The sequence below is a fragment of the Podarcis filfolensis genome (genome assembly GCF_964270895.1).
Source record: "Podarcis filfolensis genome assembly, chromosome: 10".
Taxonomy (NCBI): domain Eukaryota; kingdom Metazoa; phylum Chordata; class Lepidosauria; order Squamata; family Lacertidae; genus Podarcis; species Podarcis filfolensis.
This window is the reverse complement of record NC_139612.1, coordinates 23,777,218-23,803,938: the sequence shown is the minus strand read 5'-3', so window position 1 is coordinate 23,803,938 and position 26,721 is coordinate 23,777,218. Positions and strand designations below refer to the sequence as shown.

General features: G+C 42.4%; 1 protein-coding gene across 2 annotated transcripts; it reads right to left on the bottom strand.

The window, feature by feature from the left end:
• Positions 1-12,024: 12,024 nt before the first annotated feature.
• SMIM30 (small integral membrane protein 30) lies at positions 12,025-18,861 on the bottom strand. Of its 2 annotated transcripts, none has more exons than XM_083573535.1 (3): positions 18,711-18,861; positions 18,296-18,389; positions 12,025-15,232 (listed from the first exon to the last, which is right to left on the bottom strand). In XM_083573535.1, exons 1-3 carry the CDS (start codon positions 18,802-18,804, stop codon positions 15,007-15,009), a joined length of 414 nt encoding a protein of 137 aa, XP_083429661.1. In that variant the 5' UTR covers positions 18,805-18,861; the 3' UTR covers positions 12,025-15,006. The 2 variants fall into 2 exon arrangements, with proteins under 2 accessions (XP_083429661.1, XP_083429662.1); XM_083573536.1 differs by having other exon boundaries at positions 18,296-18,386; positions 18,711-18,819.
• Between the last annotated feature and the right edge of the window lie 7,860 nt (positions 18,862-26,721).

Below are 26,721 nucleotides of genomic sequence, written 5' to 3'. Positions count from 1 at the left end.
TCTGAGCCCACACTGAGTGTAGGAATTCATTTGCAGCACCAGAGGACACAGTTCTTTCCCACAAAATGCCACTCTTTGCTAGCCTTCTTCACTGCAGCAGCCTGTTTTTATTTAATTATTGCATTGATAATCTTCCCTTTTTTTTCCTCCAAGGAGGCATACATGGTTCTGCCACTCCTCATTTAATTCTCTACAACCACCCTGTGAGGTAGGTTAAGCTGAGAGGCAGCGAATGGCCCAAGGTCCCCCCTTGAGCTTCATGGCTGAGTGGAGATTTGAACTTTGGTCTCCCAGGTCCTCGACTGATTCTCTAACAACTGCACCACACTGGGTGGGAAAAGCTAGAATTGTTTTGTTAAACATTTGGGAGTCAGAAATCTTTGCCAGCCAACTGCAGATAACCCAGAGATCTTCCACTACAACTCAGTCTGCCCACCTCTCACCTAGAACAAGAGAGTGGGGGTATGTGTCCAAAATTGCCAACACATTCCCTGACAATGATAAATAAATTTATCAAGTTACTAATTTACCGTAGTGTGCATTTAAGCAGTTGACAAGATGGTCCTCAATAACACAGCAAGTGGGAGAAGAGCTGTATCACTTCCCTAACACTCCATTTTCAAATTAGAAGTGGAAATTTGACCAATGCTTGTATCCAACACTCAGAGTTGACCCATTAAAACTAATGAACCTAAGTAGGGCATGCTTATTCATTTCAGTGGGGCTACTCTGAGTAGAATTGACATTGGATACAACCCCAGAGTCTCAGTGCTTGCTAAGAAGATTACCTATGTGCTGTAGAAAGTTGTTGTAAATGTACATCTGTTTTCATCCTAACAAACAGGATTGCATGTGTGGGATTGTAATATTCCAATGTTCTTTCTTCTCCGGCCTTTTTAGATGAAAGTAAAGTGAGGAGGTGAAGAATTCTAGCAGGACAAATCAGAACAAAATGCGATATAAAAATGTGTAGTGGTTAGAATGTTGGACGAGGACCTGGGAGGTGAGGGATCAAATCCCCACTTGGCCACGAAGCTCGCTGGGAGATGTTGGATTAGTCACTGTCTTTCAGCTGAACCTACCAGGGTTGTTATGGGGGTAAAATGGAGAGGGGAAGAACCTTGAGCTCCTTGGAGGAATGGTGGAATATAAACATAATAATAATTCATTAATAAGATCAAGTCAGGTAGAGCATGAAAGTCTTAAACTCAGAATCCTGAGTTTGAGCACCCACCTTCCTCAAAAAGATGCCTGCATGGCAGGGGGTTGGACTAGATGACCCCTGTGGTCCCTGCCAACTCTGTTATACTATGAAATGATATTGACCTTAAGACTACAGAGGAAAAATAGGCAATTATGCCCTTACTGCATTTAATTAATTGCTTGATTAGATTTATTCTTCTAGGTTCAAGGTGGACAGCAACTTTTCTGTTCATTAAAAAAATACTCCAGATAACCATCTACCTGCCAGGTGTCTGCTTAGAAAGTTTTTCCATCACTTTGGGAAGCTGCTCAGGCTTGGACTTTTGTGCAAAAGTAGAGAAACCGATTTTCCAAAGCACAGAAGATACTTGCCTTTTTTGTGCTTTCATGGTTCACGATCTGTGGATGGAAGGCATTAGCAAGAGGTCGTCACTAGTTAAGCTGAGAGTTCACCAGAAAAGATTTCCCCCTGTGATGTGGAGGGCTCAAGCTGTTTTAAGACTTTATAGGTCAAAAGCAGCACTTTGAATTGCATTTGAAAGGGAACAAGAGGCCAGCACAGATCCTAAGGCAGGAGTGCAGTGTACTCCCACTAACTTGATGGCAGGTAGGGATGAAGGCCTGGTTCCCACATGCATATATGCCACTTGACTGCAATAAGCTTGATGGACGGGCCGCTGAATGTGTGAACTGACTGCACTGAATAACGTTGCATTTAATGTGGAAGTTCTGCCTGTGTCATGTCCGAGACTGTCGCTGGTTAGTAGAACAGCCATCCCATGAAGATTGATCATGTGCAAACTGCAGAACTAAGTGTGTTCCGCAGACGTTTTGATCTCTGAATACAGGTGAAACTCAAAAAATTAGAATATCATGGAAAAGTTCCTTTATTTCAGTCATTCAACTTGAAAGGTGAAACTAATATAGGAGATCGACTCATGACATGCAAAGCGAGATCTGCTTCTACTCAGAGGCCCAATCTTGCTCTATTTGTAATCCTTGTTTTGATGATTTCCTTGAATATTCTAATTTTCTGAGATTGCTAATTTGGGGTTTTCATCAGCTGTATGCCATGATCATCACAATTATAACAAAGAAAGGCTTGACATATCTCACTTTGCATGTCATGAGTCTATCTCATATATTAGTTTCACCTTTCAAGTTGAATTACTGAAATAAAGGAACTTTTCCACAATATTCTAATTTTTTGAGTTTCACCTGTAGTTCCCCAAGGCTGTCCACCTAAACATTAGGAAGAACTTTCCCACAATAAGTGCTGTCTGACCATCTTGTAAGGTGGTGGACAACTCTTTTCCATTCGAGTTTTTAAATAGAGGTTGGATGGACTTCAGCCACGGATTATTTAGCTGTGCGTTCTGCACTGCAAGAAGACCCTTTGGGTCCGTTTCCAACTCTCCAGTTCTCTGATTCTATACAGGTCTAAATGATGTTTCCTTGGTTCCAGTTTAATATAGCTGCGGTTAGTTTTCAATTCATAACATAACTGCTACCATGCAGTCGCACATAGCTTATCTAATTGTAACTCAGACTGTTCATTTGAAGCTACATCCAAGTCTGTCAAGGCAGACTGTCTGGATATAATGTAGTTTATTCCCACTGAAGTATATGGATTGGCTTTCCGATACAGGGTCCAGGGTATTCCAGCCTAATTCCTCAGAGCACGTAAAACACACGGACCACGCACATATGGCCTCGCAAAACTCAGTAAATAATTACCTTCCTCATCAAAGTCGAATATTCAGGAGCACTACATTGCTGATACAAGCCTGGAATGATTAAGTGTCCTCGGTTAGTTAAAAGTACATTGGAAAAATGGTATCAAATTTACAGTGCATATTACAATCTTGTGCTACTAGGAAACATTTTACAGGATGATTGCTATAAGCTGTGGCTCTGCTGGGAGGAATGAGAATGTTGGGAGGAATGAAAAGGGTAGTCTGGCCTGGCAAATGTCATATTATGTCTGAAGATGCATCCTTAGGCATAGACAGTATCCCTGAAATGTGCTCTGTGGCCCATCCAGCTGTCCCCTCCCTGCTGGCTTTTATTGGCCAAGATGGGCAAGGGTCCAAAGCACAAGTGGTCACCCTGACCGATCCAAACACCTTGTCCACATCCTCAAGTTTATTAACTGAGACTCATCCAGCACAAGAGGACTAGACAGGGCTCTGGATGTCCCTTGAGATTCATCTCCTGTAATAACGAAGTCAAGATCCCGGTGGATGCAAGCAATTTTATCCTCAAAAATGCTTTGCAAAAAAGTCACAGTGAGCTACCATTGGCTCTGCCACCTCCCCTTGGGCCAGACTGTAAAAGCCCCAACAATACCTGGAAAACCTCTGTTGGATGACACAGTGAGTAGGCCTTCTTTGCTGCCTTCACTGCCACTAGGTAGGTTTGACGATGAGCCCTTAATCAGTGTCCGATTGCATTTGACTGGGGTTTTCCTCCACTCGTGTTCAAGCCTTCTCCCAGCTTGTTTCCTCGCCCTAAGCTCTGGATTATACCAGGCAGTCAAACAGGCCCCACAAAGCAGAAGAACATAGGAGCCAACTTCTAGAGGCCATGGGGGCTTTGGTCCCCACAATAAAATATTTGTGCTGGCTGGGCTGCCACAAAATTGATGGGCATTCCCATTCAAATGGTGGGTGTGCACTGTGTCATGTGATTGATTACACAGGGTGGGGCTTACCTGCCTCCCCCCAAATATTTTATTCAAGTTGGCATCCCTACAGAAGAGGGCACTCAGGGGCGATCAGCCCAAGCCATTCAGATGTCCTGGAGGTCAGCCAGGGCTTTGACAGAAGCGCCAGTCACAGCAGCTGGAAAATCCTCCAGGGCTGTCTGGAAATCCATTAGCTCCATCAGCCTCTGAGGGCGGGCCATTGGGTTTAATCCCCAGGTATTTATAGGACTGCAGCCTATGTGTCCATCTGTGGGTGTGCAACACTAGCAGTAAAGGACAATTGCAATTGCAGAGACATCAATAGCTTCTGTTTCACTGTCACTACCCCGAGGGAGGGACCTTTCGCATTGCAACCTGTGTACCACTTCCTGCACAGTGACTCATAACTGTAGGCTGAAAAATCATCTTCAATTCTAGTACAATGTTCAGCTTGTTTCTTCATCACATTGTAAATGACATTGCCGTCAAATATACAAGATCTCATAAAAATAATCCAGTAAAGTATATCACTTGACCCTCCTTATCTCACGCTAGTAAACAGGGACCAACTCATAACACAACTCCAGGGCAGACAGTCTTGGAAGATATGAAGATATCTTGTTTCCAGTGGCGCTGTTTGTGCCAGAACAGGAAGAACAGAGGCCAGGTTCAACAGGAATGAAGCAAGTGATAAAGAGTAACACTGATAAGAAGCCTACACCAAAGGGGCGGGAATAATCTCAATTTTTATTTATATCCTGTTTGGTTTATAATGACCTGCTTTTATACAAGTTGGGTTCCCTCCCCACCCCCCAAAAAAGGTAAAAAACCCACAATGAAATGGTCAGTAAGGAAGATTGCTAAGACATTGTTAGAGAATATGTTTCTGGATGAGTATTTTAGTTTTTGCTTGTTGCTATTTTTATATCTGGTTTTAACATTTTTGTTTTTATTGCGCAAGTTGCTTTGAGACACCTTAGTGCAAAAATGCAACTGATGGATATGATAAAAATAATAATAAAAAATAAAGATAATGGAGAATGAGAAAGAATGCAAACACAGGAGATCTAATGCACACCAATCAGTGATACATCCACACTGCCATAGACCCATTGCAGGTGAATGTATATTTAAGCCTATTTTTTGCAATTACAAAAATAGGGCTGCTTATACCGTATTTTTCCATCTATAAGACACCCCCATGTACAAGACACCCCCTATTTTTGAGAACTCAGATTTAAGAAAATGGGAGGGAGGGAGATGTATCTGTGTATAAGATGCCCCCTAATTTTTGACATTATTTTTTCGGGGGGGGGGGGACTTAGTCTTATACATGGGAAAATATGGTAATAGCTATGCAGATTGCTCCATGTTCAGCCTGTTCCAGACCTAGCACCGCAGTTTAGATGGGCTGCTCCTAAGAGTAATGACTTTGCGCTAGGATAATATAGAGCTAGTTCCCTCTCTATGGGCAATTTCTCTCCCCCTCCCCCCACAATATCTATTCCTCTTCCAGGAATTCTGTATCCTAGCACCAGGAAGTGGCAAGGATGGGAAATTGCAAGCACCTATGGCTGTATGCACTCCATGCATTTAAAGCACTCCCAAAGACTCCTGGGAACTGTAGTTCATTTCTCATAGAGCTGCAACTTCCATCACCCTTAACAAACTACACTTCCCAGTGTGTGGGGAAACGTACCTTAAATGTATGCAGTCAAAGACCACCAATAGCAATATCACTGCCACCACGTCATGGAGCACCAGAGATGTAGCACAAGCAAATTTGTAGATAGTATCCCCACCCTGCCCAATTCTGAGGATGTTTTCTCCAATGCCTCTCAAAACCTCGAGCTGCGCTGCTGCACTCAGTGGGAGTTAAATGTGCTTAAATTTAGCCGGATTGTTTTTTATGATATATATATGGAAGTCTCTGACCAGTTATCCTGTACAAAAGGTCACAAAGATTTCCACTGCCTCTGCAGCCTGAGCCCCTATGAATTAGGCATAGCTATCTTCTTTGTGGCCCTAGAAAGCCATTTGGTAATGAAGTGCCTACTAAAATATGCATGATTAATTGGATTCATTAAACTTCAGGATAGAACAAATGAAACAAATGAGTCATTCTGCTATAAAGCCATCCTTTGATGTCTGCGTGTGCATGTTTCATAACACTCTGTGTGTGTGCGTGTGTGCACACACACAATATTAGGAACAGGCCAAAGGGTTGAGGCAAGTCGAATGCCGGAAATCTGGCTTGCTGCTCCTACACTTTTCCTATTGTAATTGCCAACATCTTGAAAGACACTCTGCATAAAAGTGTTTGATTGACCTGTCTATCAAGCCAAAGCGGTGCTTTCAGCTTAATCTGAGGGTGATGTAAGGAATGAGGTCATTCTCCTTCCTTTCCAAAAATCCAATATTTTCTCCCTAAAATGTATTGCTTTAATGCAACTAGGTACTCTTGGAAAAAAACCCTTTATCATAAGAAACAGATAACATTCCAAAATAATATGTTACAATGCGTAATGACATCAAATCTCAGGTACAGGTGAGAAGGATTTCGATTAAGAATTATATTTTTGTCTTTCTCTGATGCCATCGTGAGGACTATCCTTAAATGTAGCATCTCCCAACTCCAGAATGAGGGACTCTCAAACATGTGTGTATTTATTGTGTATATATAGAATGAAATATTGAAAACGTATCTCTTTGGAAAGTGGATGGGTCAGCTTGATTCATTACTTCCCAAAGTAGTATAGCAGCGGATTGTGTTACTAGTGAACCCATTTTCTCTGCACCATTTTTGCTTCTGGTTTGACCTTTTGCCACTTTTTTTTAAAAAAAACAAACAGGCAGGTTTTACTATTTAGGCCCAGTTTCTTAGTAACATTAAACATGTGACGTATGAGTCTATGACTGCATAACAGTTGCATAAGTACACACTTCTTGTTTAGTAAACTTCATGGAGGCTTCAATGCTGCTCAGAATCAAATGATAAAGCCAGCTAGGAAGCAATACAAGTGTTCAGATCACTCATCTCATACCCTCCAACATTTCTCCAAAGAAAATAGGGACGTTCTAAGGAAAAGCGAGACTTTCAGAGATCAAATCAGAAACTGGGACAGCTTCTCTAAATCTGGTACTGTCCCTGGAAAACAGGGACACTTGGTGGGTCTGCTATCTTTCATTACAATGTTCGCTTTGAGAACAAGTGAGGATTCTTTTTATATCGTTGTGAATCACAATACAGTAATATTTAATTTTACCTTTTGTGAAAATAATAATGAGTAAGTGATATGAACATAGCTATGACTCCCCTATGGATGTTCTGTGTGAATGTCTCCATTTAATTCCATACATTTGTAAACTTATTATAAAATTATTTTTAAAAACTTTTATCAGTGCTAAAATTCCAGCAATGTTCTCTTTTCATTGAATAGATAAAGGAGAGAATGAGGTTTTGTTTTACATCTTCCATTCGGCTGCAAGACTAAGCTAGAATCCTTCTCCCTAAGACATGTGGAATGTTTTTATATGGAAAATCATTCAAGTAAGCCAGCTCCCCAGTACAGCCTAGAACGTATACAGCCCAAACACAGGTTTACAGCCTGAAAACCTGTCCATTTTCCTTCTGTGGTCTCCTGCTGTCTTTCTCCCATGCACTGTTATGCTTCCACCACCATCAACACAAGAACAAGCCAGTGGTGCCGTTAAACCGTTAGCCTGGGAAGTGAATCAGTTGAGCAGCAGAATCCAGTTCTTGGAAATCAATGCCACAGAGCCAGAACTTCTGCGCAGTGAAGGAGAGGGGGTTATTCTTAATATGTACAGATGCATCTGGTCCCCATAACGCTATGATACAGATCTCTGCAACCTTTTGGTCTAGACATATTGTTATGAATCATTGTAATTACCAGTTCGCATGCAAGCAGGAGCAGTCGACTTCTTTATCTCCATGTCCCATCAAGTGAGCTTGCTTCCATTCCCACAAAACAAATCATCTGCGAGGTACCAAAATTAGAAAGAGAAACGCAAAGCAGAATTTTGGCCTGAGGGGCTAAGCATGAGATAATGAACTCTTGAGTACATCTCATGATAAAGATATCAGGTGTGCATTTTCGACATAAGTCAATATGAATGGTGCTGTGCTCTGCTTTAGTAATGCTCGTTCCGGAGAAAACAACGGCCACATTTCCATTTTCCAGAGGGACTGTCTGGACTCCTTAATCAATGCATTCAATGCTATGATACTTCAGGTGGCAAGAAATGGCTATGGAAAACGAAGTGTGCTAATGCAACATCTGAGTGGGTGACAAGACTCTATAGAAGACTTGATGCATTTAATGACAGAGGCCCACAAACCCAGCAAAGGCCTTTCACTTGGGCCTGCCTGTATCATTAAGCATTGACTTTTTAGCTGATCTAGAGTTTCTCTATTATTTAGCCAGTTTACAAGTTATGGACTGAAAGATGGTAGGTTTCTGTTTGCTGACAGCTTAAATCAGGAATCCTGTGTGCCTCCAAAGACTTCGAACTGGCAGGGGAATTGGAATTCAACAACTTCTGGAGGGCAACAGCTTCCCCTCCCGTCAGCTTAGGTGGTAGGTTCCATTTGCTAACAAGTGTGTTGTTTGAGGGTTTTCTTGTTGCTACGGTGTGTGTGTGTGTGTGTGTGTGTGTGTGTGCTCCCATTAATATTTGTTAGCAGGCTATTATGTGCCCACACATTTAATGCATCTCTGGGCTTCACTAAGTGTTTATACCACAGCGAGTCTGCATTTTAAACAGCTTCTGCGGGGGGGCCACTAGGTGGCGCATCGGAAGATGGCTGACAATAACATCTCTCCGACCCACACGAGGTAATTTGGAGGCTATGATGGGGGTAATTAGCCTCCTTAACCCCCCCAGGATTGTGGGGGGGACGGGACGGCCCTTGCCTGCTGTGCCCTATACCACCCCCGAATTTGTGGGGGTGGGGGCACTAGGCACAAAGCCCTCCTGTGGGATTTCGGCACTCCTGGACGCCGTCCCTGATTCGCGCCGCTAGTTGCAAGCATCTTCAAAAGAAACAATTTGGACGAGATAAATTGCACATGCTTCAAGGAAAAAGGGGAGTAAAGACTGCTGACAGAAGAGATCTCTGATAACAAGAAAAGAATAAAATATGAGAAGATATGTCAAGATACGGTATGACTGAGGGGGGAGGGGGGAAAAAAACCTGCCTTCCTTTTTCTTATGTGATTTAACAAGAATCCCCTCCCCTAATGAGTCAGAAACTAAGGACTTAAGCTGTGGATTTAAGGCTGTGTGGAGATAAACTTTCGAACCAAAGCAATGTTTCAAGATGAAGCTGGAAAGCTAAGAGTTTTGGAATGACGCAGTTAAAAATGCCGTCGCCATTTTGGAAGGCATTGTTGGAGCTCTTGGGTCTGGGAGGAGAAAGAGAGAAATAGAGTTGTTTACATATCGTGGATCAACTTCTCGGTGGGACTTAAGAGCGACAAATGCCAAATTTATGATGGAAAGAGCGATGTTATCTACGAAGGAGATATATGGAAACCATCTGGACTTAGTGGAGGAACGGGAAATCCACATAGGATTATTATTTTGCTCATCGGCTTAAGGAGACTAACAGAAGAGATCGTAAAGGAAAAATAGAAATTATATGAACAAGATATGATGTGGAAACACCAAGATAAGACTGGATAGAATTATGAATTTTGTTGGACTGATTGGGACTGATTTGGACATTAACGCAGTAATAAGAAGATGATCTGAATCCCCCTTTGGATCTTGAAGTACGGGTTCCCCCAACAAAATTTAAAAATTTGGCTTTGTAATTTGGAATTTATGTGATGTGATTTAATTTGATGTGATTGGCCAGTTAATAAAAATTATTTTTTTAAAAAAATTAAACAGCTTCTGCGGCGAAGAGGCACCATTATGCATTTCATAAAGCATACGACTTAATCTTTTGAAAGACCATGAATATCTGTGTATCTGGTCAGGAAAAGTTTCGAGTGAATACTTTTTGCCACTTAGGGATGTAATGATATTATTGTTGTTAGTGTATGTTAATCTATATCCTCCTTGCTAAGTGGCTAACAGCTGGAGCTGTACTTTTGAGCTTAAAAGGACTTCTGCTGACATCAAAAAGGAGAGGAACACTCCCCAAAACAGGCAACCTTGCTATTTATTAGGTATCAAACGGCACAAAACATTTCCCGTCCCGCTATTGCCAAATGTTCTTCTGAGCAATTCTTTCAGGGCCAGCTGGACAACATTTGAAGACTAGTGATGACTTAAGGTCTTTTTCACAAAAGTTTTAAAGTGCCTGTGTGGCCCCTTGCATTAGATCACGGCTGTGATGTGTATTAACCCAACAATATTCATCTGGCAAAAATTGCCCCCATTCCAACTGTTAGTAGGTTTTATACTGGCACCTGTGAGGACTCATGCACCACAACCTTGACCCAAGCCTCTGCCACATTCCGCCAGTGATGGTTCTTTTACAGTTTTAAAGGTGACACGGCAAGCCCATCATGCATCTCCATGTGCCATCAATTTCCACTATGCCCAACCTTCTCAACACCTAGAACATTTAATATTAAGCCACTTGCAGCGAACAAACTGTTAATTGCACAACTTGCTGTTCTGTTTTTGGTGCCTGCTAAAAACTGTTTTTGTTCAGGCAAGCCTACCCAGATATGTAACCTTGACGTACATTTTAATATATAGTTTATTTAAAAAAATAATGCATATTTTTTACTGCTTGTTTTATTTACATTTTGAATTTTTAAGTCTACTTGTTCTTAACTTCTGACTTTTTATTGATAATTCCAATGTGCATTTTATGTAAATTGCTTAGAGGCTTTTGCAGTTAAGTGGAATATGAATTCTGTTACCTGTGTAAATAAAAATGCTATACATTTACATAAATTTGTGAGCCAAGGCCTTAGACCACTCAAGTACTACTTAAAAAGTAATAAGATTTTGCATTCTTTCTTTGGCTTCTAAGTGTATACATGAAGCACACATGCTGAAGCATTCCTTTCTTTAAAAAAAATCCAAAATGGGGCAGCCTCTTGATTTCAGCAGCAGGAGGGCAATGGGAAGCTTTTAGATAGCAGAAGTGAAGAGATTCCTAATAAATGTACAGCTATCTATTTTGTGTAATACACTTTTTAAACATACAAGAAAAAGACATTTGCATGCTTCAATAAATCAACTTAGAATGCTCTCGCAACAGTGGGTCTTTAAAAAACAACAACCCATCTCTTTTCATTAGTTTAACATATGCACAATTACAGAGCACATTTTCAATCTTGAATTGCTTGTTTTAATGCATAAAGTGGCCTAGGGTGTTAGGGATGTCAAGGGGCCCCCCTTTGGGACCACAGGTGGGAGGGACACAGCACATACGGCATTGGCAAAACACATACTTTTGCACTAGAGCACGGACTCATTTCATGTGGGGTGGGGTGGGGAGAGTGTTAGATCCAAAAATGGTAAAAACCTCATGCGCACATTTCAAAATGTTTATTTCCCAATGCGTCTAGCATCAACCAAGAACCCAAGGATACCATCTGTGCAAAATGACAATGTGAGAAAGATGTGCAGAGAAGGATTCTCTGTGTCTGCCCACAACTATAAAATTCCCTCCACTGGAGATGTGCCAGAGTTTGAGAATCTTGCGAATATAGTTGTAAATCTTTTCATTTAGGCTGTCTCTCAATAACCAGGGTTAAGCGACTATTGAAGTGAGGGGAATGGAATTTAATTGTGCAATCTGGGGAAGGTTTAAACAGCCCCTACACATCACCCTAATGAAAGTGTTTGCAAATGAATTTCATAACCAAAAATTCCACGTACACTGTCACACAAAGGCAAAAGGTCTTATCTGACACAGGGGCCCCAACCCTGAAAAATTCAGGAGCCTATGCCTGCTGCACTATTTAAATAAAAGGGATTAAGAATGTGGGCAGTCAGGTCTTATAACACATTAGAGAAGTTGCCAAAAAAGAATTAATTCACAGCCTGAGACCAATAAGAAGAAAAAGTAGTATTTCCAATTATTGCCATTTGCAATTAATTACCCCACTTCTGTCACAACCAAGTCACTCAAATAAAGAGAATGAAAAGAATAATTTTTATTAAAAATATGAGAAACAAAACCGGGGTGGGAGGAGAATCTCACAGGCTAGCAAGCGCAACTGCCAAGATTTTGTTCTTGTAGCTTGTAAGAACTGAGATACCAAATGAAGGGGCACAGAGAGAAACCATTGTTTTGATCAAAAGCCTGTTCTGAAAATGGATAGCATTTGAGGGGGTTGCAAGTATGACGCTTGTGTAAGGAAAAACTAATTCAACAATGCACAAAAACAAACCACGGAAAGGAAAACGACACTTTTCTTTGGCTTCATAGTCCCTACTAGGCGATGAAAAAGACAGCTGCCCTCCGGCTTGCTTTAGAAAGGGTTATCATACAGAAGTCACAATATCCAGTGATTCTCACATTAAAGGAACACACTGAGAAGCAACCTAAGTGAATCTCTACGGTGACCTACAACATTTAAGCTGTATTGAACCACGGCTGGGAAAGCCTTTGGGTTGTATCAAATTGTGTTCCTCTGCTCATGGAAAGTTCTTGGCTCCCTAAAATCCTTTCAGTGAATGGAAGGAGGGAGACGGCTTTTACAAATTTCCTCTTTCTTCTGCAGCCCCCTGTGCCCCTTCCCACACTATTCCAAAGGGCCCCCACACCCTGAAACAAATTTACAGTAGGGGCTACCAGGGGAAGAGAGTAAGTGAGCATCAACTCTCACTGCTATTCACTAAAGCCTCCAATGCAGGGTTTCACAAACTTGTTTTTGGACTACAACTCCCATCATCCCTCTCTGGCAAGACCAGTGGTCAGGGATGATGGAAATCTTAGCCAGAAAACAGCTGGAGACCCAAATTTGGGAAAAGCTGCTCCAGTGGATCAAAGAGCCTTTCATGAGTGGAGGGACACAAACAGATACATTTCAGAATTTCTTGAAAGCATACTAATACGAGTTGATTTCAAAAGTGGGGAGTGAAGTTTTAGGAAGACTCCTTGTACCATACCTCTTAGTGACGCTTGGTAGATGCTACACCAGTTTTTGCCTTGAGGCAATTTACTGGGAGACAAAGCTAGAGCAAGGACCTTAGAAAGCGTATTCTAGTGACTTTGAAACTAGAAAAATATGCAGTAAATGAAAACCAGCTGGTCAATAGCTGCAGCAGGAAGGTTTGCCCTTGATGGATGTTTACATTTCCCTATGTACATCAGGCCTGCATGAGACCCAATACAAAAGAAAGGCAGACTGCAAGACCAGTAACAGGCAAAGCTTCATAACCCACTCAACCAGCTCTCATCAACATCTTGAAGAGTTACCACAAAGATACCAGAAAGCAGCTCAGAGGCTCTTTGTTTAAATGCTATGGCTGATTCTTCTCTGCAAGTCAGACTTGCAACAACTCCAAAGGTGCTACTAAACACAACTGCTTGTAATGGCAGAGGAAAGAATAGGCGCACCCTGCCTCTGTGGTTTCAGTCTTCTGTAACCCATTTCTAGTGGCCTCCTACAAGTTCTGGAGTCGCTCACCAAGACTGCCAACCTGTAACTCTGCTTGTTCCTATTCTGTCCTGTCTTCTTAGGTTGACATTACCGTGACTAGACCTTGCCTCTGCAAAAGAGCAAAACTTCATACAATCTCACAGCAAACATACCTACTGGGCTCTTGGGACCAAAGACTGGAGGTCCTTCCACTGGAAAAGGTTCAAGGAACCTGCAGAGCTCCAGATTTTGTTGGAACCCAAGCCAGCATGGACAAGGATGACAGAAAATGTGGCTCAACATTGGGAGGGTCAATGGTTGCCTACCCATGCTTATTCCTGACTTAATTATATTATGTCATGTTCAGACTCTTCCAGTTGTGTAACAGAAAGTAACAACTGCCTTACAAGATCTAGCTAAACATGCCTATCCCACTATCCCTATTTGTTGGTTTCTTTCTTTTTTAAGCACTGGATTCAGTCGGGATCTTGACTAAATTTAGACAGACTTTCTCCTCAAGCCCTGAAGAGTTAAGCACACAAACTAAGAAAGCTTGCATGCTGCCATTTAAAACATACAACTTGTGGAGTTTATTGATTTAGTTACAGCTGAAGACCCAGGATAATCATCTGGTTGAGTTATCAGTGACCCTTAACCTTGTTAAACACCTTTAAAATACTGAAAGCTTCCACCACAGTGAGTATCTTTAAAATACTGAACATGACGCTGCAAACAATAAAACATCATAATAAAAAAGGATATATAGAAAATATATTTGGTCATTCAAACATCCTCCCCTGGAAATATTTTGATTGAACAATTGAGAGCCTAATCTATCAGAAACTTTCATGCAAGTTCTACTGAAATTAAGAAAAGGAAGCATACCAGAAAAAAACCCATAATTGTGCTTCAACAAAGCTTGAGTAACATATGCTCCCAATAGATTGTACCCGAAAACAACCAAAGTCTGCAAAATTACCTATACCAGGACGGTCCCAAAATGAATACATAACAAAACTAGGAAGGTACACAGTAGCTAAACCTAACCACAAACAAACATATATATATATATATTAATTTGGGGAAAGTTAAAAGAGATACACATTTAATCACAGGAAGCTAATCAAAGTAGTTTCTAAATGAACTAGTTCTGCGTCTTTATTTATTCTCCAGTGCTGTATAGTCTGGTGTTTCTTTACACTAATCTCCATCCAGACTGCCTCTCCTCCCCGCCACAAATTCTCCACTGTACCTCAGTTAATATAAATTCACATTCAGAAATGATAATTTCCCCTATTCAATCAAAACAAGACTTTCCCCCCTTTTAAGGCAGCATCTTAATCCCAAGAAATATTAAATATTTGTCTTCCTATGAGCATGGGGTGCAATTCTCCAAAATCTTCCAGTCAGACACAGTCCTTGTTCCTGAACACCACATGGCAATAAGGATTCGATGAGTCGTACTCCAGTATTGGAAACAGCCAGAAACTCATCAAACAAGGTAGCTATGCTTGACCGGGACATCGTTTTCTTCAGTCATAGCTCTCCGTTGCGTTTCCTCGCATATAAGCCCAGGCAGGCACATAATCCAATGCAACTAAGAAACATAACCAGGAGTAGGGCTAATGCATCGCCCGTATCCATAGCTGCCACAACAGGCAGCCCGATCAGGAGTGATAAAAGCACCAAGAAGAGATGGGAAGCATTCCTGGTAGCGCCCATGTTCCCAATCATTGTTGATCCGATGAACCTGAGCGAAAGGCTAAACACAAGAGGGGTGGGAAAGAGAGGGAAAGTTTGTCAACTTCACAACTGGCATGACTTTTGAGTATTGCTAAAAAAATGTAGTACTTCTGCTCCCACCCACTTTGTGAGGTGTTGCTTATGATTGGCAGGAACCTTTCAAGCCATCAGAAAGAGACAAGTCGGACCAGCAACAAAATGTTTCAGTGTGGCGTTTTCACTATTCCAGTCAGCCATGCCCTTCAACACGACGATACATCCCACCCTCCCCTCATGCATGCCTTGCTGTTCACCTCCCCACAGTTATTTTGTATTTTCTGACCACTGAGCATGCTCAGTCTCCCCTGAGCTGTGTTTGGGGTTGCCCCTCCTCTCAGGAGCTTTTCACCATAATTTTTGTACGTCAGAAAATACTGGGGCTTTGCCAAGTCTGCTGAAACTTTCCTCTGGTGCATGAGAGTTGCCATTTCGGCTACCTACGTAACAGGCACTTGTGCCTGAGCATCAGAAATGATTAGTTGAACAATGCCGAGAATAGGGAGAAAGGAGAAGATGACAGAGTGAGATACTTACTGGTTGCTTATTATCTCAGGATTTAAAGTTAGTTTATTATTGATGAAAATACTTAAAAACTGTCATCTCCCCCCCCCCCGCAAATAAATCATAGCAGCATACAATAATTAAACAACTTAAAATTCTAAGAACATAAAGTAGAGAGCACATTACCAAATCAAATTAATTCTCTTAAGAACACCCGACGAAATAAAAATGTTTTCAGCAGGTGGTGAAATATCACAATGGAGGGCGTTTGTCTCATTTCAATACAGCGTTCCAAATTATTTGTGCCACTATGCTAAATGTATTGGTTTGCACAGCAACTATTAGAATAGCTAATGTGTTATGGAAATCCCAGCTCACTAGAATCCTAGAATTGTAGAGTTGGAAGGGACCACAAGGATCATCTAGTCCAACCGCCTGCAATGCAGGAATCTTTTTGCTCAACACGGGGCTTGAACCCACGGCCCTGAGATTTAGAATCTTATGTACTACCAACTGAGCTATTTTGATGAAAGAACATGCATTTATTGAGAATTCATTTATTGACAATTTTCTTCATGACAACTGTTTTTGGGGGTGATGGATGGATTAATGTGGAGGCTACAGCAGACTGACTGAAACAGTGAACAGGTACTGCAGATTGATAATCTGAAGTGAAATCTGCATTAACATTTTTTAAAAAAGAACTACAATACAAATGACAGCTCATCTACTATATATTTTGAAAAGGGGTTTCTCTGTCCCGCTGTTCTCTACACATTCGGACGCCTCTCAAAATATCATTGCTAAACTTGGCACGAGGCATTTCTGAGGTGGGGGCTGTGCTACCTGTCCATGTTTAGTTGCTGGCTGCCATTTTGAATCCAGATGGCTGGCTGACACATGACTTTTCTGTGACTGCACCCATTTTTTGGCACAGGCTTGGCTCTCTGTTGAGATAGCATTGCGAAACTCTGCATGAGGGTTTCCGAGATGGGGGCGGCAGACTTAGTTGCTATTAGGATGCCAGGCACCAATTTGATCCAAGATGGTGGATCAAAATGTGATTTTGCCCCATTTTTGGCACAATAGGTCCAAACTCGTAAACTGTACTATTTAAAAAACAAAATGTTTATTGGTCTCTAAAAACAGACATTCCCTGTTAGTTTACTAATACAATGCTTTATTTAAACACAGCAAATTAAGCTGTGTCCTTTTGCTTTTCATTATCCCCATCCCTCAAGCACCCTCACATTCATCAGTATGCATGTTTGAGGACATGCACACAATACTGCCAGATCAAATTTCCTAACGAAGAATATTTAGGCCAAGTAACTGTTTGGTGAAATAAAGATATATTTGCAGGGCCTATTGTTATGATGCCAAATATAGTCCACTAAGTAAGGGGCACACTTCCTTTCTACCCCCCCCCCTTTAATGGAGGGGGCAAACTTATATTTTCAAGACCAAAGTTTTTTAAAAAAATGTATTCAAGGGCTATGCTGCATGAGATAAACAATGGCCATTACAACATATGAGGCCATAGTGTTTCAGAATGAGGGACACCCCTTTACAATAAGGGAAGTCTTATATTTCGCAGCCATGTATTTAAACACTAGCCTGGTAGTCATAAAATACAAGAAACTCATGCAGGCAAGTGTCCAGGCGGGAGGAGGAAGGGTGGAGTACCCCACTGCCTCTGTGCCTGCCAGAGACCCCAAGTGGGTTGGGGTCAGCGGTAGGGCACAAACTTTGAATTCATAAGGCCTCAGGTCTAATTCACAACATCTCCAGGTTGGTTAGGAAAGGTTCTCTGCTCAAAACCCTGGAGAGGTGCCAGCAGTCAGCTGACCTACATGGAAGAAATGTATACGGCAACTTCCTATACCACAGCAGGAAAAGCTCCCTCATCCACATGCTTCATAAAAATACAGCAGGGTTCTGCAATGGGAACAGAACTCTCTATCCTCTTCCTACTGACTCCCAGAATAACAGTAAAACATTTAAACAGTAAAACAGCAAAACATTTTGACAGGTGTATATATAAGGATACAATAACAGAGGATTTTCTTCTAGCAACAAAGCAAACGCCAAGGTCTAAATGGCGGGCTAAGACTACAATCCGTAACCCACATACCTGGGAGTAGATCCATAGCTGTCAACTTTCCCCTTTTCTTGCGAGGAATCCTATTCAGAATAAGGGAATTTCCCTTTAAAAAAAGGGAAACGTTGACAGCTATGAGTAGATCCACTGAATTCAACTTACTTGTAAGTAGACAAGGTGAGGTGTGCACACTGCGATCCCTCCCCTTCTCAAATCAACAAGGAATTCGATACTTCTCTTAAAAGTAAGCAATGCCTAATATTTAAGGAAGCATTGGTTGAAGGGGATTCCAGCCCATGAAAGTTTATGCCCTAACTGTGGACTCTGCAGTTTCTGTTGCTACAGCAAACCAAAATGGCTAACTACCCCTGTAGGAAGAGAGCAAGCTATATCCTTGGATAACACGGCAGTCCCACGAACACACAATCAGCAGTACCTTACCGGGGGGTAACAGCCTGTGTATTTAGGGTATTTCCTGGAGTGGTTGGCGCTGGGATCTTAGGAAGCTGACAGCCGTCCTGGACAACGCCTACTACTAAAAAAGAATATGGGAGAAAACACATAAATCAGGCAAATCAAATCATCCTGAAACCACCCGAGGCCAGGAGGGAAAAGCTCCGCGCTTGGGAGTCACGCGCAGCGACACACGACATGGCCAGAAAAGAAACTTAAATTAAGCTGCAACTGGGAGCAACTTGGGGGCTCAACCTGTCAAGTTTTTGCTCCAAACGGGGAAAAGGGCGATTTGAAAAGCATTCGGGCAACTTGAAACCCCAGAGCGGCTGCACCGGATCCTCCGGCGCCCCGTCTGCCCACCGATCCCTTTTGAGTAGCACGGGAGCCAAACTCGCCTTACCTTCCTGGAAGCGGCCATTACAAGCAGGGAAAGAGGAAGAGCGAGCGATTGGTTTGCGCCCTTCGGAACCGCCGGCGACTACAACTCCCGTCATGCATTGCGGGGGCTTTCCTGTTAACCCTTGATTAACCGCCCCGGTTAGGGCTTTTGCTAGAAATCCCGAGCGGGTTTTCAGCGCTGCTGGATTATGATGAAGTCAGAGGAGAAGGAAAGCAGCCGTTTGCAATGCTTGCCTTTTCCCCCTTCCAGCTTTCGGTTGCTTGGCGCTGCTTGAGGATAGGATTAGAAACAGAAAATAAAAAAAGGAGGTTTGCGTGATGACTTCACGCTGCTTTTTGAAGGCTCGCGGATTTCTGCTGACCGACTAATTGAATCCATTGTCGGCTTTTGACACCGGCGTGGGAGCAGCAGCAGACTCCGTGAGCCTAATAATTATGTTGTGAAAAGAAAGCGCTGTACGGCAAGTGGAAGGTGGGTGTGGAATCGCCCTAATGCAATGCTTGAAAAGAGCTATAAGCCAACATAAGCGGATGTTTTCCCCACTGCATTCTTGGTTCTGGCGTTGCGACCATACTGTCCAAGTTCTAGGTTACAGGGATACGCTTTTAGGGTTGCCAGCTCCAGCCACCCCTACCATGAGCATAGTCAGGATCTATATTAGGGGAGAAGGAAACGCACCCTTCATCAACCTCCGTCCGGCTCTGTCTAGCTGCAGATTCGGAATGGGACGTCTCGACAACAGTTGTTTTCACTTTCTTTCGACTCCCAGCTTCTCAGAAAAATCTGTCCAAATCTTCAGTCATTTGAAAACTAGGAAGTTAAATAAAATTAACATCAGGGAGTACCTTCCGTGCGGTTAACAAGTATGTTTAGCAAAATTACAAAGAACACAACTTTCCCCCCATCTTTTTAAAAATTATATATAATCCAAAACAAGTTTTCTTGGAATTGCCGAAAACCTTTTCAGCACTCCCTTCTCAAAATTCATCCTTTTTTCCATTGCAGTGAGCATTTCAATCTCAAATATTCTGATTATTTCTATTTTTAGTTAAGTATTTTTTATTTATTTACTTAATTTTGTGTGTGTGCTACTGTTCTTTTCCCTGAGATCACTAGCCTCCAGCCAGGTGAGGAGAGTGGGCGGGAATGCCTACCCCCTTTCTTGGAGAGCGCCATCATTCCTTGAGAAAATAATAATAATAATAATAATAATAATAATAATAATAATAATTTATTTATACCCCACCCATCTGGCTGGGTTTCCCCAGCCACTTGGGCGGCTTCCAACAAAATATTAAAATACAATAGTCTATGAAACATTAAAAGCTTCCCTAAACCGGGCTGCCTTAAGATGTCTTCTAAAAGTCTGGTAGTTGGTTTTCTCTTTGACATCTGGTGGGAGGGAGTTCCACAGGGCAGGTGCTGATGAGCACTTAACTGGCCAGCTACAGCCTTTACCTTGGTAAAGGGACCAGTTTTCAGGACCAGTTTTCCTTTTGTGCATTCTACCTTCACAGATACAAAAATGAAGGTTTGGGAAGGGACCCAGGGTTCCACCCAGACTGAACCACCTGCAAACTCACAACATCCATAAGGGAAGGACTCATTGATAGAGCCTCCTGGTAAGAGTTGGTAAGGGATTCTTGGACATTCTGCTCCTGGGCGGAAAGCCAGGCTAGACATCTAATAAATATATGAACTAATATTTTCTAAAGTTGGCCTGCCTGATTGATAGAGATGTTTATGTAATTCAGGAAATCATACACATATCTTCTGATTTAGTGGCTGGATTTTATTTTTATGAAATGCATCATTTTGCACAGTTTCCGAGCCCTGTACTGTTCACCTAATAGAAGGCTTGGCCTACAGCCATGTTCATAATATTGTACTCTGCGAATATGGAGGGCCTTTTCGTGTTTTATTAAATTTCCGAATGATAAAGCATATTTCTGGTTGTAGACATAGTACCTAAGCCCAGTTTCTACGTATTCTAATATCTGGCAGGAAGCTGTCCCTGGCCGATTCTTTGTCTGCTTTAATGAGTGAGGTGGCACTTATAAATCACCCTTAGGAAATACATTTAAAGGTGTCCCAGATGGTGGTGAGTTCTATACCTGGAGTGTTATTTTCTTTTAAGAATTGAGAGATGACTTTGTAAAATTGCTCCGGTAAAAGAGCAAAGGATATAAAAAGTGACCACAGGTGATGGTATCATTGCTTCCCACCTTTGTGCTTTTCTGGGTTCAGGTAACTCTTTCCATATTTTAGGGCATGCTGACTTCCTGATCAATCAGCTTTTAGAAAGTGTCAAATACGTTTACTCACATTTTATCAACCAAAACCATTTCACACCCCACAGCTAAGTGGTATAACATGTAAGCAAACTTATTGGTACCCCCTGCCCCTTTAATAAAAATTACAGTACTTGTATAATTTCGATACTGTATTGTGAACTTAACACTTTACATTTCACCTGTGTTCTTTATGGCAACATTGTACTTTGTATCTTAAACAAACCCTATTGAATTGATTTCCTAATTGACATATTAAATTGAATATTTTCTGCTTGTCATTCTGATCTGTAGTTCTAGTCCCCTGTGCTGGGTATTTAAAATACCAGCATGCTGCCTCATCCAGAAAGAAATTAAAAATCATGGTTTAGAGCTGCACACTGCTACTGCCAGGTAAGCTTTGGGCTAGCGACTCACTGATTTAGGAGAGACCCAGCAGAAATCATGTTGCCAAGGCCCCTCCAAACTGACGTTTGCCAGGATGTGAGCTGATAAGTTTACTGAATCAAATAAAATTGATACCATGCCTATTATGCCAACCCATTTTGACAGGACATCAACCAGTTTACCAAGTTGCACAGGTACACTCTGGTAAATGGTTACATATCCTTCAGCATTTCTCCGATGAAAATAGGGATATCCTATTACATTATTATTATTATTATTATTATTATTATTATTATTTATACTCCACCCATATTATTGGGTTGCCCCAGCCACTCTGGGCAGCTTCCGACATACTGTATATAAAAACATAATAAAATTTTAAACATCAAAGAACTTCCTTATACAGAGGTGCCCTCAGATATCTTCTAAAGGTTGTATAATTACTTATCTCCTTGGCTCGGAGGTCGCATAACCCTCCACCATTTCTCTGATGAGAATAGGGAGGCCCTAAGGAAAAGCAGGGCTTTCCGGAATCAAATCAGAAACTGGGACAGCTTCTGTAAATCCAGAACTGTCCCTGGAAAATAGGGACACTTTGGGGATGGGGGGGGTCTGATGGTTGTCTGAATTTACCCAACATTTTGTAAGATCCTTAGCACCCAATAGACCCCTATGTAACAGGGCTGGTAAACATGGTTTCAGGGGCTCGGGAGCAGGAGCACAGGGGAGAGAGGAAATGGAGAGCGAAGGGGAAGAATCCAAGGGCAGCGTAGGGGAGTATGACAGTGGCCCGAGAGATTCCATGAGCTTCTCCAGCGAATCAGAAGATTCCCAGAAGGGGGCGCCGATGGTCAGGGCAAGGGGGGTGCCAGGGGGGACGCACCAGAAACAAGGAGCCAGCGGGGAACCCCAAAGCAGCAGCGGGGGATCAGGACCAGTTTCCCCACCAGAGCGTAGTGGGGGGGAAGAGTCACAGGTGTCAGGACCAGCGTCTCCTCCAGCGGGGAGAGAAGATGAGTCAGGGCTGACCACGCCTCCAACGGAGAGTGGGGGAACGGAGGGGAGGTCAGTTGCAGCTAGCCTCCCCGAAGGGGGAAGCAGTGACAGCAGCAGTGAAACGGTCAGGAGGAAAGTTGCTGGCTGGGCGCGCGCGCCAAGTTCAAATGTACAGGCGCGGGGGACAGCAGGAGACCCGGATTGGGAACCAGCTCCTAAAGCCCGCCGGAGGGAGGGGGAAGGCTCAGGGGATTCAGCGTCAGAAGAGTCTAGAAAGGGCGAGACCCCGACGGACAGGCGGAACCAGAGGCGGAAAGAACAGAGGAACAGGTGGAGCAAGGCTAGAGTCTTAAACTGGTGTCTGGGGGGAGGAGATTCAGACGGAGCTTCAGCGGTCTAGACTTTGAGACGTAGAGCTGCACGCTGCGGCTCTGGAAGTGAAACTGAACTTCAATAAAGACTTTCGTACTTAACAACGAAGCGGCGTTGGTCCTTTGTGAGCTGGGACCTCGGGCAGCTCTGACACATGGTCATATTTTAAGAAGCACAGGCTCTTTTCAGACTTAGGGTGTGTACATTACACGTTCTCGTTTGCTCTGCATTCAGTGCGCTTACAGCGCTTCTTTGGGAAGTGGTGTACATACAACATTAGCCATGATCCATATCCATGCTATGATTTCTTATGAAGTAATGATGCGTTCCCACCCCATAACCCCAGCTTTGATCCACATGGGGGAGGGGGGGAGAACAACCTAGCTGTCTTGTAAGCTGGTAATGTGTATATTCTGCCATACATTCACCTTCCTAGCCCAACTTCAAAGGAATTTACTTCCTAGGATGGATGATTAGGATTGCCACTTTGAAGTTATAGAAATAATATTATGTTTTCACTTCTCCACCTTGTTACACCAAAGTGGCCAATAAAGTCCAGCTTAATTTTTTTAAAAAACAATTCCACAGTGTACTTCAAAGTAGCCATTGATGGTATTTTGTTCCCGTCTCTTTCTTTAATTGAAAGTGATGCTGGCCATTGAAGTCCCTTCTCAGGCCCTGAAGGTGAACCAAGAGAATGAACTAATTTTAACCTTCATTCTTGCTGCATCATTATATTTAGTATAATATAGTTTGATGTACTTTCTGTCCAGGCTCCTGTGTCAAGAGTGTCAAGGGAATGGATAAATGTCCTCCTATTTTCCTCTTTTATTATTATAATTTTTCTCACTAGATTAAGGGGGGGAAAGGAGGGAGAATATAATGAGAATAAAAATGCTCAATATAGGAGCATTAAAATTTGGTGATAACTCATTCTGGTGACAGACTGTAGCAAAGGCAGAGCGGAGTCTAAGAAATATTCATTCTCTTCACAAAAGGTGGAGAGAGAGAGAGAGAATATGAAATCGTATCAGAATAATTTACTCTTATGACAAAGCTCTTAAACTGGCAGTAGGCTTATGTCTCTGTTTCAGCAAGGGTATGGATATTATACCTAAAAGTAATTGTAAATCCAGATTTATAGCTAATATTATGGAAACAAAACTGATATTGGTAGCTAAATCATTTAAAAGAAAACTGTTTTATTGTGGGGGCGGCAGCGGCGGCATACAGATATCTGTTTATCATTTCTTTATGCTCGGGGCAGAAAATTCCCCAAGCTGCATGCCTAGATATTATAGCCCCAGTCCTGCTCTAGTAGCACATAACTCTCAGTCCCAGATAAGGATGTCCATTTGTTTTTTCTTGCTGGGTGTGTTTTTTTTTAAAAGGATCAAAGCAGTTGGAGCTAGACTGAGCAATGCAGTGTGGATGCAATGCTGTAGGCACAGGGGGACTAGCTGGGTTTTGGGCCCCAGGTGAAGCCTCCAGAGGGATGCTATTGAGGCTCCCAGCCTGTGTGTGTGTGTTCACAAATGCATGTGGGGGTTGCCAAACTGGCTCTTTTATCCAGGTGAAATAAAGCCTAGTTTTGCCCCTGTGTGGATGCATAGTTACAGATATGTTATGTTATGCTCACAATTCAGTTGTATGTCCAGAGCACCACAGGCGACCCTGGATCCTGCTTGCACAGAACCCTGTGGGCATCACACCCCTTACACACACTCCACAACTTGCATATTGTTTTTAGACAGTGGGTGTGGCGTTTGCCCTCCTAGGTGTGTGACATCATACTGGGTTCATAAGGAAAGAGTTAACTAATTGTAAAATGACTAACCAATGGGAAGCCAAGGGGAGGAGTTAGGGGTTAGAGTTAGAGTTGTTGAGAAGACAGTCTGGAGTTAGAAGAGACAGAGAGGATAAGTCTGTGGGTTGGGCTAGTCTGATGGGAGAGAGCAAGAGAATTTGTTAAGAGGAGTCAGTCAAACAGTTGAGCTAATCAGTCAGAAGGTATTAGGAAGGTATAGGCCAGTAAAGAAACTAAAGTTAAGATACTGACCAGGAATATTATCTGAGAAACCACAAACTTGTTAATGTTTATAAAATAAACTTGTTTATTTGGTTCACTTTTATCAACTGTCTGGACTCAGTGTTTTACCCGAGAGTAACAGGTTGGGGGCAGCGGGGAAGCGAGCACAGTGGTGGCACAGGGATCAATAGACCGTTAAACGTTCGGGGACCCTGTGTGATCGCCACAGTGGGCTGCATTGAGCTTGCTGGTCTGCTCCTTTAAGATCAAGGTACCAAGAGACATTCCATCCTCTTCCAATGCCACTGTATTGAATGCACCAAAGCTAGGGGAATAGAATGGCCAATATTTGGACCTGCATTTAATCTAATAACCCCTTTGCAGCAGAAGTGCTTGCATGAGATTGACAATAATTCTCTTTCACCATCCCCATTCATTTCAATGGGACTTATGCAGAAGAACATGGGGGTAGATTGTGTCTTCAGTCTGTTGCTCACAGGACACATGGAAATAAATCAATCCTCCAGCAGCTTTTAGTTTGGAAAATTCACGTCTTTAATGTGTCTCCCGCTATTTATTAGGCCAGGGAGGAAAATATTTCAGAGTCACAGCACCCGCAACCATATCCTAACAACAGAACGCGTGGAAGAAAAATCCATATTGCTCCAACTGCATTGTCAATTATAATAAAAAGGTTTATGTTGATCTTTGCGAAAGTGGGTTATGTTTCTCAGCGTGTTTGCAATATAAGTTGCTAGCTAAGTGCAATTGTCCCCCTCGCCCTAGGTAGGCTGTCAAAACCATAACATGGCAGCATGTTCCTTTTGTGTGAGATGAAACAATGATGCTGCCAGTAAGAATATGTCAGGCTGGTACATTTTCGCCTGTCTTAAAGTGGGCAGCCTGATCGTCACCACCTGATTGTGACACTCCAAAACATTACTGTCAGCTTGGCTTCCTCCGATCACAGAAGAAGAACAAAGGTATGTCAGCTTGAATAATCATTTAAATAATTTAGAGATGCCGAATCAAGTGTGTGTGTGTGTATTTTTTTTTTTACTCGAGAAAGACAAATTGCATGTCAACCTATCACTAAGTGCTAAAACTCTATGCAACAGCAGTTTATGCTTCAGCTTTCTCTAATCTGGTTCCTGTAAAACAAATATTCCTTCTCAAAAAAAAGAAGAAATGGTTGATCAGTTCTAAAATTTATACCTCCCGTTCCTTCCTAGTTTTCTAAGGCCTGAGACAGACATGTTTCTCTCCAACACTGGGTACAGCTTCTCCTTACTGAGAAACATACATCTTCCAACTCCACCATCACTGCCAAACCTATCTGTCTTTGCTTCCAAGACTTCACCAGCACTGCCAACAACCACCACCATCACCAGAAAGCTCTGGGTGACCAGCATAAGTGGCTTCATGATTGCCATGAGAGCCTGCCAATCAGTGCTCTGCATAGCTGGGTGGGAAAGTGGAAAGAAGGTTGCTTTGTGATTGTCACACCAACCAACCAACCAACCAACCAACCAACCAACCAACCAACCAGTATTCTACACATCAGGCTTGACCTTAAAAATAGCTGCTTCCAAGCTCAGCTGATGATGAAAGCTTGTTCACCTATCCAGAAAGGGGGAACTGCAGCTTTTAAGTGGGCTGACATTTCCCTGGCTAGCAGGAAAGAGATTACCAGATATGAAGGTGTGCAGATGTGCAGCATGTTAAACAGACCCAGTTCCCTGCCAGTAATGGTACACTCTTTTGTCAACTCCAGCAATTATTACTATTATTATTATTAGAATTTATATATCGCCCTATACTCGGGGGTCTCAGGGCAGTTCACAGAATAATGTTTGTGCTTACCGATGTACTTCTGAAAGGACTTGGCATCTGTGGCATACTCCCACTGGAACAACTATAAGAATAATAATAATGA

What these genes read in the sequence shown, in the direction of transcription:
- SMIM30 (XM_083573535.1), bottom strand. Translation starts at nt 18,804, where the DNA reads ATGACGGGAGTTGTAGTCGCCGGCGGTTCCGAAGGGCGCAAACCAATC. An exon ending in TAATGGCCGCTTCCAGGAAG is followed by an intron (nt 18,390 to 18,710) that starts GTAAGGCGAGTT and finishes ATTCTTTTTTAG; the next exon opens with TAGTAGGCGTTGTCCAGGAC. An exon ending in ACACAGGCTGTTACCCCCCG is followed by an intron (nt 15,233 to 18,295) that starts GTAAGGTACTGC and finishes TCTTGTGTTTAG; the next exon opens with CCTTTCGCTCAGGTTCATCG.